At 37.5% G+C, this 20,620-nt stretch overlaps 1 protein-coding gene across 2 annotated transcripts; it reads left to right on the top strand.

Annotated features, from left to right (window-relative positions):
• The first annotated feature begins 172 nt into the window (after window positions 1-172).
• nlrc3 (NLR family, CARD domain containing 3) lies at window positions 173-20,538 on the top strand. Of its 2 annotated transcripts, XM_026926419.3 has the most exons (20): window positions 173-1,785; window positions 1,877-2,028; window positions 8,142-8,321; window positions 8,423-8,683; window positions 8,845-10,633; window positions 11,411-11,497; window positions 11,603-11,686; window positions 12,034-12,117; window positions 12,435-12,518; window positions 12,633-12,716; window positions 14,223-14,306; window positions 14,438-14,521; window positions 16,139-16,222; window positions 16,954-17,037; window positions 17,147-17,230; window positions 17,635-17,718; window positions 18,122-18,205; window positions 18,293-18,376; window positions 18,867-18,950; window positions 20,238-20,538. In XM_026926419.3, the coding sequence occupies exons 3-20, from the start codon at window positions 8,204-8,206 to the stop codon at window positions 20,326-20,328; spliced, it is 3,438 nt and encodes a 1,145-aa protein (XP_026782220.3). In that variant the 5' UTR covers window positions 173-1,785; window positions 1,877-2,028; window positions 8,142-8,203; the 3' UTR covers window positions 20,329-20,538. The 2 variants fall into 2 exon arrangements, with proteins under 2 accessions (XP_026782220.3, XP_034163147.2); XM_034307256.2 differs by having other exon boundaries at window positions 173-2,028.
• Window positions 20,539-20,620: the final 82 nt, after the last annotated feature.

Raw genomic sequence — 20,620 nt, 5'->3', positions numbered from 1 at the left:
TTTAAAAGAGTAAAGAATTACCTGTAAAGGCATGTGTCGAGTGTTAAATACAGCCCTATCTCCAACCCTGTTCTCTTTTTCATGATCTTCTACTTTCTTCTGGTCAGGTGGTGGACTCCAGCCATTCAACTAATATATATATATATATGCACCATGCTGAATTAAAGTCAAACATAGCACTGTATCTTCTCTATGACTTCAGATCCGGCACAAACCTGAAACTGATCCATTTTAGACCCATTTAGATCTGCACCGAAACAGATTTCAATGTGGCCCAGGTTAACAAATTAACAAAGAGCATTGTTACATCTATCCCTGAGTTGGTGCAGGTGCAGATATTATTTTTAATGTCTGGCTTAAAATTGTCAAAAGTATGTTTTTACTAAACAAAATTATGACACTTGTCACACTTGTCAAACCTAGAGGGAGAACTTACGCAGTGTCAGCATGGAGTGTGATTTGTGGCTCACAGTTCTTCAACCTCAGCTACATCTCTCCAGTTCATGATTGGTCTCAACTAGAGATGTGTGCTGGACTATTTTTTTTAATCCCACTCAGCAGTTATTACTTTTGTTTGTAAATGCCCTCGATACTTTCCCATAATATAACCCTACTAGTAGCTTGATTTAAACTGAGCAGGCAGTTACTAAGGATGAATAATTGAACGCTCTAAATGCATCGTACAGCGCTGCACAGCGTTCTTATTTATGAATCTTGTCTTTGTTCGTTTTTTTGAAAACGTGGAGTTTTTATTTGTCATTTTTTTACATTTTACCCATTACTGACAATTAAATAAGGAAAAAATACAAGAAAAACACCCAAGTGTTCAATCAAATCTTTGCATTTAAGAATTAATGGAATGGGATTCTAGTGGACTCTAAATGAAACACCTCATTGATGAGAGAGCAAGGAAGGTCAGAGGAGAACTGCCAGATTGGTTCAAGCTGACAAGATGGCTGCAGTAGTCAAATAACCACTCTTTACGACCGTGGTGAGCAGAAAAGCATCTCAGAATACACAACTCGTCAAAACTTGAGGTCGATGGGCTACAACAGCAGGAGACCACATCATGTTCCACTCCTGTCAGCCAAGAACAGGAATGTTTCCACCTACATTTCTGCTGCTCACTAGGTGTTTTGTTGTTGCTGCTGTTTTTTGTTGTTGTTGTGTGTGAAAATCCCAGATCAGCAGTTTCTGAAATACAAAGAAAATCCCTGAGATCACATTTATTTCCTCATTCTGATATTTGATGTGAACATGAACTGAAGTTCATGACCTGTTTCTGTATGACTTTATGCATTGTGCTGCTGCCACGTGATTGTCTGATTGGATAATTGCATGAATCATCAGGTGTTTCTGTTAAAGTGGCCAAGGTTGTGCACTTATTTGAGTGATCCAGATCAAACTTTAGTCACAAACTTTTTCAGTTCACTTACAGCTTTTTTTTTTTTTACTCAGATTTTCTTTAATGTTAACAAAAAAAGTGAATGCAGGATGTTCAAAAACATCATCAGACGCCGTGTCTCATTCTGCCTGTCTGACTCTCACTCTTTCCTGTACTGTCAGAAGCACTTCCTGCTGCGTGACAGACACTCGTACACTTTGTTTCACTCCGTCTATCAAGCATGGCTAATTTATTCAAAACTCTGCGTGACACAGTGCCGTTTGTAACTTTTTCAAAGCATGTATAAACCAAATGTTAACAGTATATATAGAGATGCTGCATGTGTTTGCGTATGAAATTAGACGAGTGTGTGTGATCAGGAATAAAGGAAGATGATGCAGGTAAAGTGAACTAGTTACTAAAGTAGAATTGTGTGTGTGCGTGTGAGACGCAAAGATGCTGCTGCGTTTGACAAAGTTTTATCTGTGACAGGAAGAGAGTGAGGCGTGACAGGAAGAAAAAAACGAAAGAGGCAGAAAAGACGGGTGTTGTGCATGTGCACGCCGAAATGCAGAGAGAGCAATAAAAAAAAAACAAAAAAAAAAATGATAGCAGAGGAAAGAGTGAATATACAACTATACAAGGTGAGTTATAGTGCTTTCTTAAAATACTCTATGTGTGTATGTGTGTGTGTGTGTGTGTATATAGGAGGGAACTGTAGGGTACTATGAGGTTCTGATGATGTCTTAGACCCCCCTTTTTTTTACCAGCCGGGGGTCTTGATGTCTTGATGCAAATTTTCTAATAAATGATTAAAAACGTCAGGTGTTTCCATTATAATTATATTCAAAAGCAAATTAAAGCATTTGATAAAACATTGTTAGATCCTAAAACACACTCAAACACTGATAAATACTTAGCCATTGTTATGCTAGCAGTCATTTTGAAAGTCTAAGTTACACTATGCCGGTGTTCATTCATTTGTAGGCTTTTTCGTGTAGTATGTTGGAGTAAATAATTTCCTGCTCGCTAATATTACGCCATTGTGCCTGTTCCAGCTATGCAGCAAGGGCAAAAAAAAAAGTACAATCTCTTCGTTGGTTTTAGTCATTTATTTTACAAATTAACATTACGAATATCGCTCTAACTATGAAGATGGATTTTGCATGCTACTATTTTGAAATTCACATTCAAACAAGCCACATTTTCATTTAGAGTTTTGCTATTTTAGCCTTTTTTCGTTATCCTGACAGACTGCAGCTAGCGTAGGAGTTCAGCAATAAAAATGGAGAAATCTGCCCGTCCATCTTCTTCGGCTAGTTCATCGACAACATCAAGTGACTCTGACTCTGTACGACAACAGAAGTCGAGAATACTAACACAAAAATGTGCCAACATTTATAATGTCCATTTGGAGTGGTTTTCCCAAAGAGGAATCTCTGGGAATCTCTGATGTGAGGAATAAAATATGTCAGGGTATGCAGTTATAGGAAAATAATCAACTTTTTAAAGAAGTGTTACTGTTATCATCCTGAAGTTTCCAATAAAGCATATCCCATAGTGTTTTATTCCTCTTATAACACAGCAATTTGGCAATGGTTACATTTTTTAAAAAAATTAAACAATGACAAAAAATTTAAAAAATTAAACAATGTCATATTTTTTTATCCATTTATAGTTACATCTAATGTTGTGGAACGTCCTGTTTATTATACATTATAGGAGCTATACGTTATATCAGCTATTATAGAAAAATTATTATTAATGCCAATGACCAGCTATTATAGAAAAATTATTATTAATGCCTGACCAATCAGAATTGAGTATTCAGCAGCTATGTGGTATAACATAAAAAAAAATGGCTAGCGTAACATTAGCTAACTACTTAACAGAAATTTAGCTACAGACCACTTTTTAAACTTTCGTGTTTCTATGTTTCACCGAAATTTTGAAAGAGAATTTCACCAAAGCCGCAGGTTTATGTTGAAAGTCTTGAATTTCACTTCAGAAACAATGGCCTGACATAAACTTGGCAAATATAAAGTTCAGTTTAAACTGGTTTTTGAATCGACTTTGATTTGTCTCTCGAATATAAAAGTAAAGAAGAGAAAGAAGCAGGTGTTTAGTGGGTTACAGTTCACAGGTGTTGCTTCATATCACTAACAAAATAGTCTTAACTAAGAATTAAAAGAATATATTTAAGTTTGAAAAGATTTGAAAAGAATTTCATTTCCTGATATTGACATCTAGATGTGTTAAACACCTTTAGTGGCAGACCACCCAATTTTTAGCTGAGCAAAATTATTGGAACAGATTAGTATCAGAAAGTAAATTAAAGTAAATAACATTTAATATTTGGTTGCATGTCCCTTGCTTGCAATAACTGCATCAAGCTGGTGACTCACTGACATCACCAAGCTGTTGCATTCTTCTTCTGATGCTTTGCCAGGCTTTTACCACACCTTCTTTCAGTTGTTATTTGTTTTTTGGGGTTCCTCCCTTCAGTCACCTCTTCAGGAGGTGAAATACTACTCAACTGGGTTAAGGTCTGGTGATTGACTTGGTCAGTCTAAAACCTTCCACTTTTTTCCCTCTGATGAAGTCCTTTGTTGTGATGGAAGTGTATTTTGGATCATTGTCTTGCTGCAGTTCCTCCTTATTAGATTAGATGCACTTCTCTATAAATTGAGAGACAGACTGTTTCTGTAGACTTCTAAATTCATTCTGCTGCTACCGTCATCAGTTACATCATCAATAAAGATTAGTGAGCCAGTTCCAGAAGCAGCCACGCAAGCCCAAGCCATGACACTACCTCCACCATGCTTGACTGAGGAGTTGACATATGATTTGGATCATGAGCAGATCCTTTCTTTCTCCACGCTTTGGCCTTTCCATCACTTTGGTAGAAATAGGTTTTGAAATAATTTTGGTTAAAATAGGTGTTAAAATAATTGTTCTGTTCAAAAGGTTGCATCTCCCTTCTTGAGATTACAAAATGTTTTCAAACTATTCTTGGTTGATTTTATCCAGTGTATGTAGGTTGTTGCCTTATAACAGGAAAAACCCCCTATTTCATTTCATGCGAAACATTTTGGAACTCTACTCTAGATAAATTGTAGAAGTACTTAGTTATTTAGAAGTAAACGTTCCATTTTCCATTCAAAAACCACAGGGGGTCACTTGCACGCAACAGTATGCTTATTTAAAGAAAGCAGTAGGAAATTAAGTAGTGTCCATAAATAAATATGTGAAATGATGTGCTCTTTCGTTGATAGTGTGATGGTACATATAGACCTTGGACAATCTTATACAGAATGATTAACCATAACTCAGCTTCACCACTGCAGATAAGACAGAAAGTGCAAACCCAGCTGTGAAGCCTGGACCATTTGACACCTGCTGATGAAGTGGCTATTACAGTTACATTCCACTGGAACCTATAAATAGCCAATACGCAAGAAACCTAGACAGAAATATATTGAGAAAAAATTACATTATTATACTTACAAGAATTTAGAAAAACCTGAAAAAGCTCCATACAGGAGATACAGAGGGTCAGTATAAAAGAGGTAGCAGTGAACTGACCGGGCGACTTAATTTGAAAAGTCAATATTAACCTAGGGAAAGTTCCTTGTATTCAGAGTCAGGTTACGCACAGATTAAACTAATTTTCTGGGCTCTATACCAATAACGCCATCTATATCACCACGTTTAAACACAAGCACTTGCCTTTAAGCCTGAAAATATATTAGGGAATAGAAAATACAGACTGAGGCAGCAGCTTTTTTTGCTGTCAAATGTAATATGATGTAACATCAAAGAAAGAGACAATTTAAAAATTAAGAAATAAAAAATACTTACACATATGAATGAGAAAATGGCAAGCACTGATTTAAATCTAATAGGACTCTAGTATATTGCCAATATATTCCTGCATGAATGGGAAAATATTGTAATTATCACATTATTCAATAATGGAATTTGGTTTAATTTAAGAATATGGCCTTCACATTCATTATCCAAGGCTTATAAAAGGGCACTTGATCCAGCACATTGTATTATTTTGCCTTTTGTCTTTTTATAACAGGTAACAAAAGTTAATTGTATGCTTAGCTTAATAACGCTGATACTAACTCGAGGTCATGAAATCGTGTGAAACTTTATCACATTTTTACTTCACTTTTTTGGTCATTTGATACGCTTTCCTGTAAGGAAAACATACTGACGGTTTGAATGGAAATCTGACCATGCTCTCATATGGGCTGTTTGTATCATAATTTATGCAGAAATTCTTAATTTTCAGAAATCAGAAAGTAAATGAAAGCAAATAACACTTAATATATGGTTGCATATCCTTTGCTTGCAATAACTGCATCAAGCCGGTGATGCACTGACATCACCAAACTGTTGCATTCTTCTTTTGTGATGCTTTTACAGGCTTTTACCACAGCTTCTTTTGGTTGTTGTTCATTTTTTAGGGTTCCTCCCTTCAGTCTCCTCTTCAGGGATTGAAATACTGCTCAATTGGGTTAAGGTCTGGTAATTGACTTGGCCAGTCTAAAACCTTCCACTTTTTTCCCTGATGAAGTCTATTGCTGTATTGGCAGTGTATTTGGGTCATAGTCGTGCTGCATGATAAAGTTCCTCCCAATTAGACTGAATGCATTTCTCTGTAAATTGACAGACAGAATGTTTCTGTAGACTTTTGAATTCATATTGTCTGCTTGTATCATAATTTATGCATAAATTCTTAATTTTATCTATTAAGAAATTGGTTCTTGAGACAAGCAATATCTCTGATTGAGTTGCTGTCTCCTCTGATATCATCAGTGGGAGCAAAAAAAGCTTTGTGGACTTTAAAGTGACAATATTATTAGTTAATTAATAGTGTCAAATTCACGCTTATTTTTTATATTGAAACAGCTTAGTTATTTGGTAATTTGTTATCTTGTTAAATTTAGTTATACCCTGTAACTTCAGTTTGCTAAAATTATGAAAATTTCTGACTGTGTCTGTGAACAGCACTGAAGCCTTTTTTGAAAACAGGGAATTTATTATATTATTATTGAATGACCCTACATATAATTCAAAAATTAAAAAAAAAAAATAACATAAAACAATAATTAACTTCTTAGGTGCCTTAATATTCTCAAATCTGTAGGCTTTGAAGAGTGAGGAAAGAAAGTTGACACCATTCATATAAATCAATAATCAAGTAATGAGCCAATAAAGAAATGTGCACATTAATGGAAAAACAAAGCATAAAATTAAGGTAAAGAAATCAACAATTTGATAATTAAAAAAAAGAAGCAAGAAATAATTTAGGAAATGAAATATACAAACCACTGAAAAATAATAATGCAGAGTAAAAATAAAACTCAAGTGTTTTGTTCCATCATGTGATAATCAAGTGGTTAATAAATAATTTCTTAATTGATGGATATTCTTTCTATTACTCTTTGTATTAAGTGTTTGATAACCAAGTGATCGATTGTGTTTAACTTCTTTGTTAATGTTAATGTTAATGTTAATGGGATGTCTAGATTCTGGAAAGTTTTTATTACCATATGTACTAGAAAAGATGACTATTGTAGTCATACACAAGATTACAAAACTTAATTAGAAAAAAGAAGTGTATTTAGGGAACCAGTGTATTTTTATCTGCTCAGTAATGGGTTCTCAGGTCAGACAGTAGTCATGGGGTCATTTTTACAGTGTCATTTGTTGATCGCTATATTGAAAGTTGCTTGCTCTGTATGCGTGTGGATGTGCATTAAAGAGTTGTCGTGCTGTCTCCTTGGTAACCTAGTATTTGTCGGCGCATGTGGCTTGTGAGGTTTGTGAGGTAGCATCTGTCTGGGTCTTAAACATTGAATGCGTTCCCCCTGCTGCAATGCTCTGCATGCGTACCCTATCATCCGCGAGCAGCAAAAGCCTGTAGAAGCACAAGGTGCATTATAAGCCACAGGCAGAGAGTGCACAGAAATGAAGCAGCTCATTTTTTGTGGAAAGTTTTCTACACAAAATAAAACTTGTCACAAGAACCGACTGTCTTAATACGTTAAACCTCCAGGAGCAGTTCAGAATTACATTCCTGACTCTTGTAAATACATGTTTCCTTATTAGGCTCACTATTTTAATAAAAAATTATAATAGTTACTGAATAATAAAATGAATAATAAGCTGAGACATTTAAACATTTAAAGTAAAATCTCGAACCCTTAACAACTGCATTGATACTAAAGATAATACTGTGAATAAGTAAGAAATAAAACACTTGAGAGTTTGTGCTCTTATTGGAAAATAATCAATAACCAAGTGCCCAACCACAAAGCCCTCTTTCCCATGTTGGAAACCTAAAGTTACAATTTTATTCCTGACCATTACAAAGCGCTGACACAGAAAGCTCTTTCCAAAATATTAAATAAATCTCCTCACAGAAAACCTAGTACTTAAACTACTACTGTTTGTTATTTATAGTTAGCAAAAGAGGCAACATTAGCCATGAATGTAGCTTCAGTGTACTCTTGCCATGTAGCTTGTAGTTTTTTGTAGATTTCGGAGCTAACTCAATTTCTTTTTTTAAACTACTTGTAATAAGTTAGCATTTCCCAAATCCACAACGCCTTTAATGTGGCTCTAAATAAAGTATTTCAAAATGTGCACGTCTCATTGACTTTGTATTACTCTAAAATATAATACATAGTTTAAGTGAAATTTCTAACACCACTTTAACTGTTTTTTTTTTTTTAAACAGAGCCATGGATCAAAGGGGTGACACCAAAATCGGCATTTAACATCTAATAAACATACAATCACATGAACACGTTCAGTATATACACTGGGATGGAGAGGAGCTCACAAATTCCTTGGCAGGACGACTGCTACATGGTTCTTAAATCCACACCAAAATCAGGAACTCGCAAGAAGATGGAGGGTAAAAACCAACACACACAAAGACAGGTTTCTGTGTCATTATTAACAATAATGATGTAACATCACAGATAAACCCCATTTTGCTGTGTTTGTTTCGATCAGATGCTGGTTGGTTGCGTAAAAATCAGAAATCATTGCAGCGTTTCATCACTGACCCATTACTGGTGGATGTAGTCAATCAAATGAGGAAGTTAGATGAGCTGAGTGCAGAAGGGGCGGGGATTATCAAGGAGGCGGGATCTTTGGAGGATAAAGTGCATACATTGATTGAGCTGCTGTTCCGAGGTGATCCACAGGGCACGGCCCTCCAGGAATACTTGCTGAACTCGCATCTGGATGAGTACAACCTCATAATTCTGCATGGTGAGTGAGTGCAAGGTCAACTTCCATTTTCTGAGTCAATGATTTAAAAGTCCAAAAGTTACATCAGTATTTAAGTGAGTAAAGTTTTATTTAGAGACAGGTTATGCACTTGCTTAAGTCAACATGCTTTATTTTCTCTGTCTCTTCTGCTTTCTTCTTAGACTCTGTTGTTCAGCAACATAAAGACAGGCTCCTCCAGCAAGTCAGAGAGGACAGTGAGATTCTATCCCACCAAGCACCCAATCAAAACCCTGGCCCTGCCCTTTTACTGGTCGATGGTGTGTCTGACCTGCAGCAGAGAGAGCATGATCTCATTCAAGTGTCAGTCAACAGAGGAGTGGGACCTTTGCACAGTCGTCCACTGGGACTGGATAAACTCTTCGCTCCGGTGACGAGGGTTAGCACCGCCCCTCGTGTCACACTGACAGTAGGTGTGGCTGGCAGTGGGAAAACCCGATTGGTTCGCAAATTCATCCATCAGTGGAGTTCCGGGAAGATATTCCCAGAGTTAAGCTTGGCAATTCCTATTGCGTGTTGGGAATTGAGCAGTCTTGATCGGTTGTCACTTGAGAGGTTGCTTCGATTTATTGTTCCCTATGATAATGTTGATGTGATTTTGAACAGTCGTGTCTGTAAAGTGCTATTGATCTTTGATGGGTTGGAAGAATTCCGCTACCCTCTGGACTTCTCAGAGGCCCCAGCTACCTCAGATCCACGTCGGGAGCTTCCAGTATCCGATCTCATCACAAACATCATCAGGGGCAACCTGTTACCAGGGGCATCACTGTGGCTTTTGTCAAGGCCTAGAGTTGGGGCAAAAGTACCTGCAGGATTGGTGGATCGTGTGACGGAAGTCCCACCTTTTTTGCATGCTCAGATTCAGGATTACATCAGAAATGCACACTTGCCAGAGAACTCTTACACACAAGTCCAGCAGTCCACTCAGTCGGATTCACAAACACAATCATCAAAGGACAAGTCTTGCCAGGCATGGGCACACCTGAGATCCCAGAAACCCTTGCTCATTCTTTGTTCAGTGCCTTGCATTTGTCGTATTGTTACAACCACCTTGTCCCACCTTGTAGGGATGGACTTGGAGGATATACATCTCCCACGGACTCTGACAGCGGTATATGCCCTCTACTGTTGGCCACATCTCTCTTCCACAGATCCATCCGGTGGAAGCATCCGGAAGCCACTGGGCACTCTTGGACGGTTGGCCTTTTACAGTCTGCTGCGCCAACGTCATACATTTATCGAGACCGAATTACGAGCTTATGGTGTTGACATCCCACCACCACCAGGATCTCTGGGACATCGGATCCTTCAACATGAGCAGAGCTGGTCCTCTGAATCAGTGTCATGGCGGTTTGTACACACTTCTGTGCAGGAGTTTCTTGGCGCGCTCTTCTACTATGTGTCCTCACGGCGTGGAATGTTTGATCTGTTCTCCGAGAGCAGCGTTTCATGGCCACGAATTGGCTTCCAAAACCACTATCGTGCTGCACTCCAGAAAACTAGCGCCTCAACCAATGGCAAACTTGACCTCTTCATGCGCTTCCTCTCTGGCCTATTGTCCTCAGCGGCCGGAGCTCTGCTGGGCGGGGCTTTGGGAGTAAGCCGAGAAGAGCAGGTGACCCAGCGCACAATGGCGATGACTCTGCTTCAAAATACAGTGACAGGATCAGCAGGCGAGGCAGTTAGCATGCGTAGTGTAGCTATGGTCGCATGCCTGGCAGAGCTACAGCAGGGGGAGTGGATACGCTCTGTGGAGGAGGATCTGACTAGTTGCAGACTACGGGGGAAGCTTAAGGGTGGGGTTTGCGCAGTGCTGGCATATCTCCTGCAGGTGTCAGAGTCATGTGCCAGTGAGACACACCTTTCAAACTGCCTAGACTCTGCCTCTCTCAAGCAACTTCTCCCACAGCTCTTGTATTGCAGCAAGTTGAGGTAACACAAACACATTCACAATGTGAATTCTTAGATGTACTTGTTCTGAATAGCGGTTTTCACATGCACATTTCATTTTTCACACATACCCTTTTCTGCAAACAATGAAACACTCTGAGCTGGGCTTGTGTTTTCACACTAGACTTCATAATACTAACTGCCATGACCCTCATGTGCTTTTTTAGAAGACATCAGTGTGTGATGTCTGGCAGGGTAACCAAGGGGGCAAACCTTGGTTGGTTGGGGGTTGCTTAGAGAAAGAAATAGATTGAAGGCAGTTTAAGGGCAACAAGTGGGCAAACAAGTTAGGGAATATTAGAAAATATTTCTATTTAGGAAAGGAGATCTTAACATACTCTACCTGACCACTTTTATACCTCTGTCACTAAGCGGTGGAGGCATTATGTTTTCAGGTTGTCCGTTCATCCATGTGTCCATTTGTAGGATTTAGATGGAATTATCACTGTAACCAGCAGATCACATTTTAAATTTCATCCAAACAGAGTCAAGGTCACAGCAAGGTCAAATGCATGAAATCGTTTTCCTTTGATAGCTTTCTTCCCGTTTGAAGTATATTTTATTGGTATTTGAGTCATACAAATTAGTAACAAGAAGGATTGGCATTGGAGGCATCTTCATCCATGCCATTGGTGTCGAGTTCTACTTACTGTTACTTGTGATAATGACGGAATATCAATTAAATGTTTTCGTCAAATTTGTTTTGTCCTAAGGGAATGCAAACTTTTCCATTTGAGTGCATTTGTGTACATTTTTCAGGATGGAAAATAATAAATTTAAGGACGATGCAATGGAGCTCCTGGGAAGTTTGCTAAGTGCCAAAGACTGTCATATACAGTCACTAAGGTATAATGTGTATACAGTATGTACAGATATATACTGTATATCTCTACTGCCTTTAATTAACCTCTCTCTCTCTTTCTTTCTTTCTCTCACTTTGTCTCACTCTAGTATGGCAGATAGCTCGATTAGCAGTAAGGGGATCAAGCCACTCAGTCGAGCTCTTCTGGTCAATCGGACTCTCACCATACTGGAGTAAGTGTTGGCAGTGTAATCATGTGTGTATATGTGGGTATCTACGGACTGCCATCATCAAAGATTCTTCTTTTATGTATCAGATAACAGTTTGAGTTAAGTGATTTCAAACTTAATTCATAGGGACATCAACAACAGAGTAATTTAATTGGATTTTATGTGAATTGTCAAAAAAAAAAAGAAAAAAAAGAAAAAGAAAAAGCTACAGCTGCTAACCAATCCCTCATCCTAAACTTAATTATGTGCAACTTGGACCTGATCCAAGAGTGAAAAATCAAATAATACACTATCTTCATGGATTGTCCAGCTTTATTTGTCTTGACACATGGCCTCTTTTTTATTAACAGTCTCCATGGCAACAACATCGGCAGCAAAGGAGCAAAGACATTGGCTGAGGCGCTGAAGATGAACCAGGTTATCGTTTCAGTCAAGTGAGTTCCACTGAAATAGATATTATATATATACAAATATATACAAACATAGACAGTGTACAGTATATAAAATTTTATGTACTCAGAACAAAAAACCTGCACAATATTAAATTTGTAATATGAAATATAACAGAAATAGTTGGGAGTAATATAAACAAAACTGAACAAAATTCAAATCTATGGAATAAATCACATAAATCTGAAAAAAGTTAAATAAATAAATAAATAAATAAATAAAGCTATAATAACACTGTGTGTGTAGGCTTGTGAGTAACTGTACAGAGTTATGTGTGTATATGTTATGTGTGTATGTGTAGCCTTCAAAGTAACCAGATAGAGGACGAGGGAGCTTGCGCTCTGGCCGAGGTTTTGCACTCAAACAGGAAACTCACCACACTAAAGTAAGTGTGTGTGAGCTTGTGTGTGTTGCATTTACACTGAAATTGCATTATAATGTTCCCTTATTGGATTTCAAGATGTTTTTTATGTCATCATGTATTTCGTGTGTGTTTCAGTGTTCAGAAGAACAGTATAGGCCCAGAGGGAGTGAAGAAAATTGCAGAAGCGCTCAAAAAGAATCAGATATTACAAGACCTCAAGTATGAAATTTGCTTTTGTAACACTTCTCTTTAAGGTTCACTTAGGTAATGAATAAAACAGTTGTGGGCATGCTGATAGAGGAAAATTATTAACAATGAGATTGTGGCCCAATGCAAAGAGGAGTTTTTTTTATCATCCTGAAATTGATGTTTGTGCTATAACAGTATGCCAAGAAGTGTTTCATTCCTCTTATACCACAATAATTTGTCAACGATTTGCCAGCTTCTCTTTTTTTCTCACTTTCTCTCTTGAAGCTAATAATTAAAAAAAAGCAGCTTACCACATAACTGAGAAACTGCAAAGTGCAATGTCCTCTGGTAAACAACAGCAACATTTGCATTGCAGCTGGCATTACATGATAGTTGTGCAGTTATAGAAATTTAATCAAGCAATCATTATTAAATATATTAGTGCACCATTAACAAGCCGTAAATTCTGCATTAATACACATACAGTTGTCTTAATTGGTGTTTGTTTAAAATCCTGACTACACATTGAACTAATGTTTATTCCATTCATGACTAAGAAATAAGAACCAACACGAACTGACGCCTTAACTAACATGTTCTTGGTGGTTAATTGGGCAAATTAGGGAAAGTGAGCCATGTACAAATACTGATATTTTACATCTATATTATGCTAGGTTATGGTAATGTTACTTTATGCAGTTATTTTCAGTCAAATCTAGACAAAAACATTGCTTAATGTAGGTTAATACAAGCATCTTTAATGTCAGTATTACTTTAATAACCTAAATCTGTGAATTATTAATGTTGAAATTCAGGGTTGATTAATGTTAACTAAAGGCGTAAATAATGTTAGTTAATTAAGAGAATCTCTTACTCTGTTTTGTTTATTAATTACTAGATAGGTGTCACGAAGAAAACTTATGCAAAAAAAAAAATCATTTAAGTATTTAAGTTTTATACTAACATATAGCTGTGAAGTAGTGCAGTAAATTAATCATCAAGTATACTTACAGTTTTCTTTTAATATACTAGCATTTCTAGCAAGGGTACTTGAGGAGAAGTACACTAGGAAACAAATAAACTATTAATTTCCTTTTATATGCACTAGTAATAATCTGTTTATGAAAATTGTTCTATGTATACTAAATCTTCAAGTCTACAGGTTATATTCATGTGTTTTATGGGAACAATTTTAATCCAGTAGAAAATATGCTCAGAATACATTTTTAATGCACTTAGTATTAAAGATACACTAAAAGTACACTTAAAGTTTTAACAGTACACTAAGGACATAATATACTGTATTACTGTGTTATATATTCTTAAGTGTTTTTTTTTGTTATTTAGTATTAGTATTAGTATTCAAGCAGGCACCAGTTATGTAAGCTCTAATTACTTGTGGTTTATTAATGCTGAACTTGTTAATGTTTGTCAATGTTATCTAACTTCATATATAAATTATGCTATGAGTAAAGGTAGTAATTTTTGTGTTTGTATTCGTGCTTGTTTATAATGGAACATTTCCATTTATCTCAGTGTATCTGGCAATCACTTGGGAGATCTGGGTGCACTAGCATTGGCTCAAGCACTTGCGGTCAACCATACCCTCCAAACTCTCAGGTATTATCTACATGCACCCACACACACACAAACTCACACACACATCCACACACACACACACACCCACACAATTCTAAATGTCAAATCTAACTCCACATCACTCATGATCACTTCCTTTCTGTCTCCATCAGCCTCCGGAGTAACTCTGTTAGCGACAAGGGAATGAAGGCTCTGACTCAGGCCCTGCGCTACAACAAAGGACTCACTAAACTCAAGTGAGTATGAGTGTTAACACCATTTTATTCTCCTTACAGATCAAATTTAAAAAGGAAGACCATGGTCTCCATGATGAAAAGTTTATTTTTTATATCAAATAGTATTATGGACTATATAGTATATAGTATTACACCATATTCTGTGTGTGTTGCTGTTAGTTCTACCATCGGTTCCTGTTTAAAAAGGGAAAACCTGAAACATTGTTGGGACATTTTGATACTAACGATACTCTGTATGACCGAATGTTTGTGGACACCTGACCATCACACCCATATATGGTTCTTTCCCAAATTGTTGCCACAAAGTTGGAAGCACACAGTTGTATAGGATGTTTTTGTATGCTGTAGCATTTCAATTTCCCTTCACTGGAACCAAGAGCCCCAAACCTGTTCCAGCATGACAATGCTCCTGTGCACAAAGCGAGCTCCATGAAGACATGGTTTGCCAAGTTTGGAGTGGAAGAACTCGAGTGACCTGCACAGAGCCCTGACCTCAACCCCACTGAACACTTTTGGTTTGAACTGGAACACCGACTGCACCCCAGACTTCCTCACCCAAAATCAGTGCCTGACCTCATTATTGCTCTTGTGGCTGATTGAGCAAATCCCCACAGCCACGCTAGTAGAAAGCCTTCCCAGATGAGTGGAGGTTATTATAACAGCAAAGGGGGACTAAATCTGGAATGGGTTGTTCAGAAAGCACGTACGGATGTATTGGTCAGGTGTCTACAAACTTTTGTCCATATAGTGTATGTGTACTTTCATTAAAAATGATAATATACAGTCATGGGGAAAAGAAAATACACCCTCCTTCAATCCTAGGTTTTTATTTAGCAGTGCTTAAATATCAATTGTGTGGTCCTCAACAACTTCTATGAACAAACCAATAACCACAAAAAACACAACAGATGTAGTATGTAGTCATTTTTTCCAAAAACTAAACCAACATTCAGAAACCAGGTGGGGAAAAATTAGTACACCCTTCCTACTTGCTCAGTCATTAAGAGAGTAATTAGCAGCAATGTGTTACTAATGAAATGTACAAGTTTAGTTAATCATCAAGAATTGTGACTACTTGTGCTGGAGCACTCAGGTATGTGTCGACATCATGCCAAGAACAAAGGATCATCAGCCATGACCTCAGAGAAGCAGTTATTTCTGTTCATCAGTCTGGGAAGAGTTATAAGGCCATCTCCAAACAATTTGAAATTCACCATTTTACAGTGAGATGGATTGTTTACAAATGGAGAACCTTCAAGACAGTTGCCAATCTTCCCAGAAGTGGGCATCCCAGCAAATTCAGCCCAAAGTCAGAATGTTTAACCCAAGAGCTACATACAAATGTTTATGCTCACGACAGCACAATCAGAAAAAGACTGAACAAGTATGGCTTTCACAGAAGGGTGGCTAAGCCCCTTCTCTCCAAATAAAAATATGGAGCACGACTTAGGTTTGCAAAATTATACCTGAACAAGCCACATCTTTGGCAAAAGCCAAACACAGCATTTCACCACAAACACCCCATACCAAGTGTCAAACATGGTGGTGGAGGGGGCGATGATTTACTACGCTATGTTGTGTGTGTGTGTGTGTGTGTGTGTGTGTTTGTGTGTATAGCCTCAGGGAGAACTCCATCGGAGTTGAAGGTGCTCAAGACATTGCCCGAGCTTTACAAGAGAACCACACACTCAGGGAACTTGAGTGAGTACATTCCTCCCTTCTCTCTTACCGTATCATAAACTTTTTTTTTCTTTCAGATTTCATTTTGTTTTCCTACAGTAATGTTTCCTATTGCTTGATTTTACGTTTCTGTGAAGTAGAAGCCGATTTAATTACGTAAATGAGCAGAAAAAAAAAAAAAGCATTACCAGGTACACAAGGTAAACAAAGACAGTGATTTGCTCATTTAGTCACTGCTACTACAGCGCCCCCTCCTGGTGATGGTTTATTACATTTCTACACTCACCCTACTTTCCTTTTGCAATTAATTGACAAAACCTTGTTTATTGGTACTTCGTTTATCCAGTAACATGCAACTGACTGCAGTTATAATGAGGAATATTAATAACATGCATTAACAGTGACCCAAAATGTTGTCTTGATATCATCTGAATGAGCTGCATGTGACATTGTTTGATAGCAGTGCTATCCAGATTTACAGGCTTTTCAGTGTTATGTTAGTTTCACGCTAATGTTAGTGTACCATACAATGGACAGCAAAAAAAAAACCAAGTAAATAAATAACTAAAAATTAGTCAATAAAATATGGTACTTAATTTACTATATCAAGACACAGGGATCACTTGGCCTAACATCATGGAAACTTAAACAGTGAAATGAGTTTTATTTTCCTTGTGTGAAATTTCAGTAGTATTCTAACTTTGTTGGGAGAGCCCCAGTGGTTTATACATATATTTGTGTATGTGTTTCAGTCTCACAGCTAATCTTCTTCATGATGAAGGTGTGAAAGCCATCGCAGCAGCAGTGAAAGTCAACAGAGCTCTGACTTCATTGCAGTGAGTCTCACACACACAGACACACACACACACACACACATGTTCCATCAACCCAAGACACGCTAGTTTAGCAGGATTCACTTTCTCTATCTGTTTGTATGTGTATTAGTCTCCAATGGAACTTCATGAAGGCCGGTGCAGCTAAAGCTCTAGCGCAGTCCCTACAGGACAACACATTCATCCAGCTCCTGGAGTGAGTAGCTACAGCTTCATCTCCATCCAATGTTTTACTTCACGTCCGTATCACATCTAAGTTTCATGTCTGAACTGCCACTAAAACAGCAGTTCCAAGGCACTACTGCTAAAGTCTAGTTTCATTTTTGTCCTGGTAATGTTACCTCTCCAACAATAGGTGCCTAAGATTTTATAGTTAGTTTTTTTAACTAGTAAGCTAGATAACATGCTAGATATGATGTTGATTACACCACTGCACTATGGGTGCTCAATTCAGATTGTATTCCTTATATAAAATATTTACCTGTGCAATTAAAACCAGTAGCTGATTTTGCCAGCAAGCTAATTAACTATTCGCCATAGTTTACCTTCTTTCTGATTGGCTGATCCAGGGTGTGCATTAATCTCTGTGTATGTGTGTAGTCTCCAGGAAAATGCTCTGGGTGATGATGGTGTGGTCTCGCTGGCAGGCGCGCTAAAAGCTAACTCCACTCTCATGGTGCTCTAGTAAGTTAAACACACACAGTTGTCTTGCTATCCTTGTGAGGACCTTCCATTGACAAAATGATTTAAATCCAATGCTAACCTTAACCTCAGTAACCAAAAGCAAACATTAAATCTGCAGTTATTGTAAAATTCCTTGTGGGAACAAGTTAAACATCAAATGTGACAGATATTTCTATACTTGTGGGGAAATTTGGGTCCCGACCAAGATGTAAAAACATGCCCACACACACACACACACACAGCAGATAAGAGTGCAGTGTGTGGTCTGGCAGAAAGCCTTAAAAACAGGTCATGTTCCGGAAAAGGCCTACATTTCAACTTCTTGTCTTCCTGGAAGAACGTACAAATGTGCTGTGTGTGTGTGTGTGTGTGTGTGTGTGTGTGTGTGTGTGTGTGTGTGTAGTCTTCAGGGTGTATCGGCGGGTGAAGCAGGTGCTGTGGCTCTGGCTGAAGCTCTGACGGTTAACCAAAGCCTCCACACACTCGAGTGAGTCCATCCCTGTTTCAATCATAACCTACTTACTTTGTTGTCATGTGTCATCAAAAACACCTCATGTTCTGACCTTGTGATTAGTCTCCGCGGTAATTCCATCGGCATGGGCGGGGCCAAGGCTCTCTCCAGCGCTTTGAAGACCAATCGGAGTTTGAGAAGTTTGAAGTGAGTAGCATACTGTGCAACAAACTTTTTATATGCTACCATTTGTAAGTATTCCTGAGGAAACGTACATTAGATTCCAAGTAAACTATTATATAAATAGTAATAAATGTGAAAAGTGATATCATAACTTATAACTAAAGTACAATAACATTACAACGATATTTTTATGTTCATAATTTATTATGAAAGTTGTTAAGTTATAACTGTACAAACACATGAAATTATGCTCATGAAGTTCCTTCACTGTCCTGTTTTTCTTTGTAATGAGCTCTCATGAGATTTTCAGCTGACTGTCACTATCGGTGTTAGTAGCTACCTAAAAGAAATACACGTGAGAATCACTATAAAATCCCCTAAGATATCAGCGAGCAAATAATTATTACAAGATGGCACAAACGTTATTTTTGGGGTGTTCAGATGGACCTTGTGAATTTGTGCGTTCCAGATGGGAATGGGGCATACATAATGCATGTTTATTTATTGTGTGTAGTCTTCAGGAGAACTCTTTGGGAATGGATGGAGCCATCTTCATCGCCACTGCGCTCAGAGGAAATCATCAACTCACTTATATAAAGTAAGTTCCCTTATGTTAATAGTTTGACAGAAGTCGCAATAATAATGATCACAAAAACACAAATGTACAAAATTCATACAATAGAGGAACTACAAGCTTAGGAGCCAGTTATACCAGTTGAACGCAAGTTTGTTCGTAAATCAGGGAGTAAAGTCGATCCTAAAACATACGTTGAGAGAAATTCATTAAAAATTAGCGTAGTTTAGAATTTCAGTTGTACCACAATCACATAAGGTACATCGTAACGAGTAGTGCGTAAAGTTAACGTAGATCACACTTTACCGTCACCGACCATAAACAGAAAATACTACATACACAAATGGTTAATGTCTGTGTAACATTTACTTCCAAAAAAAAAGTTTTCTTGCAGTTATTTTAAAAAGATCGAAATAGACTCTACTATTTTATGCTAAAATGGTTAATCAAATTACATAAATCTTTATATTTGTACTTTATGCGTTTGTTCTTCTTGGGCTCTCGTGCATTTTATTAACAAACCAGAGCAACAAATGTTAAAGAAGCAACTGCAGGCTCAAAAAGTATGACACATTACATTAATGGTATAATGTTTTAAAATTGTATGTGATAATCCTTGCCAATAATCTCAGTTTGAACAGGATTACTTTTGTTTATGGCAAATGTTGCACATAATAGGGGTCAGGTGCTTTAGTTTATAACTATGTACGTAGTGACCACTTTTGTTCAGGCTACGATAAAGCTAACATTCTACCGGTGCAACCGGTTAACACGGATATCACGCAATATCAGCTTCGCCTTTGTTTCCTGTGGCTTGATATCTAGTAGCCATCTTAGCAGTTGTTTTAATACTTAATCAGCTCAAGGGAAATTTGTTAGATTGGCTCCTTGAAAGACTGCCATGTCTAGAATCAGGAGTCGTTATGATTACAGCAGCAGTTCTTATGTATGGATCCGGATGTGATCATCCACTGACGGCATGAGGTGTAAATAACTGGGGTATGCAATTATTTGTCAATCAAGCAAACTCATTAAAATATTAGGCTACCCTCAAACATGCAGTTCCAGATGTCCAGATCAGCAAATTCACCTGCTGTTTGAGTGTTTTTATACGAGGTGTTTGGATTTCTTTAGGGCTCAACTTTACATGTCGATGTCGGCAGGTCACTAATTATTTAGTCTAATTAGTGAACTAATTAGAAGGCAAATCACAAGACCTGGGGCACTGAAAGAAGTGTGTGTGTGTGTGTGTGTGTGTGTGTGTGTGTGTAGAGTCATTTGCATGTGTGTTTAAATTTGTGCACTTTTCAGTCTTCAGGGTAACGGAATTGGCGAGTCGGGAGCGAAGGTCGTTTCGGATGCTATACGAGCTGATGCGCCAGAGTGTGTGGTGGACATCTGATGAGCGCACACACTCACACACTCACTAAAGATGCAAGCTGTACAAATTATAACCATTTATTTAATTATACAAATGATATCAATTAATATTTATTATTATGGATCAGTGACAATCAGTTTTTTACTGTATAATATTATATACTATATAATATTTTATATTGAGGTTTATATAAAAAAAAAAACGTTCAATAAACATTCCTGCCACCCAAGACATTTTATAATAAACTGTAAAGTGTAATAGTGTGTGAATTTATTGGCTGTTTCAATAATTCTAAATATTATACATTTATATA

Source organism: Pangasianodon hypophthalmus, chromosome 1 (assembly GCF_027358585.1).
Source record: "Pangasianodon hypophthalmus isolate fPanHyp1 chromosome 1, fPanHyp1.pri, whole genome shotgun sequence".
NCBI classification, from domain to species: domain Eukaryota; kingdom Metazoa; phylum Chordata; class Actinopteri; order Siluriformes; family Pangasiidae; genus Pangasianodon; species Pangasianodon hypophthalmus.
The sequence above is the reverse complement of the archived record's forward strand: the minus strand, read 5'-3'. Positions and strand labels throughout refer to the sequence as shown.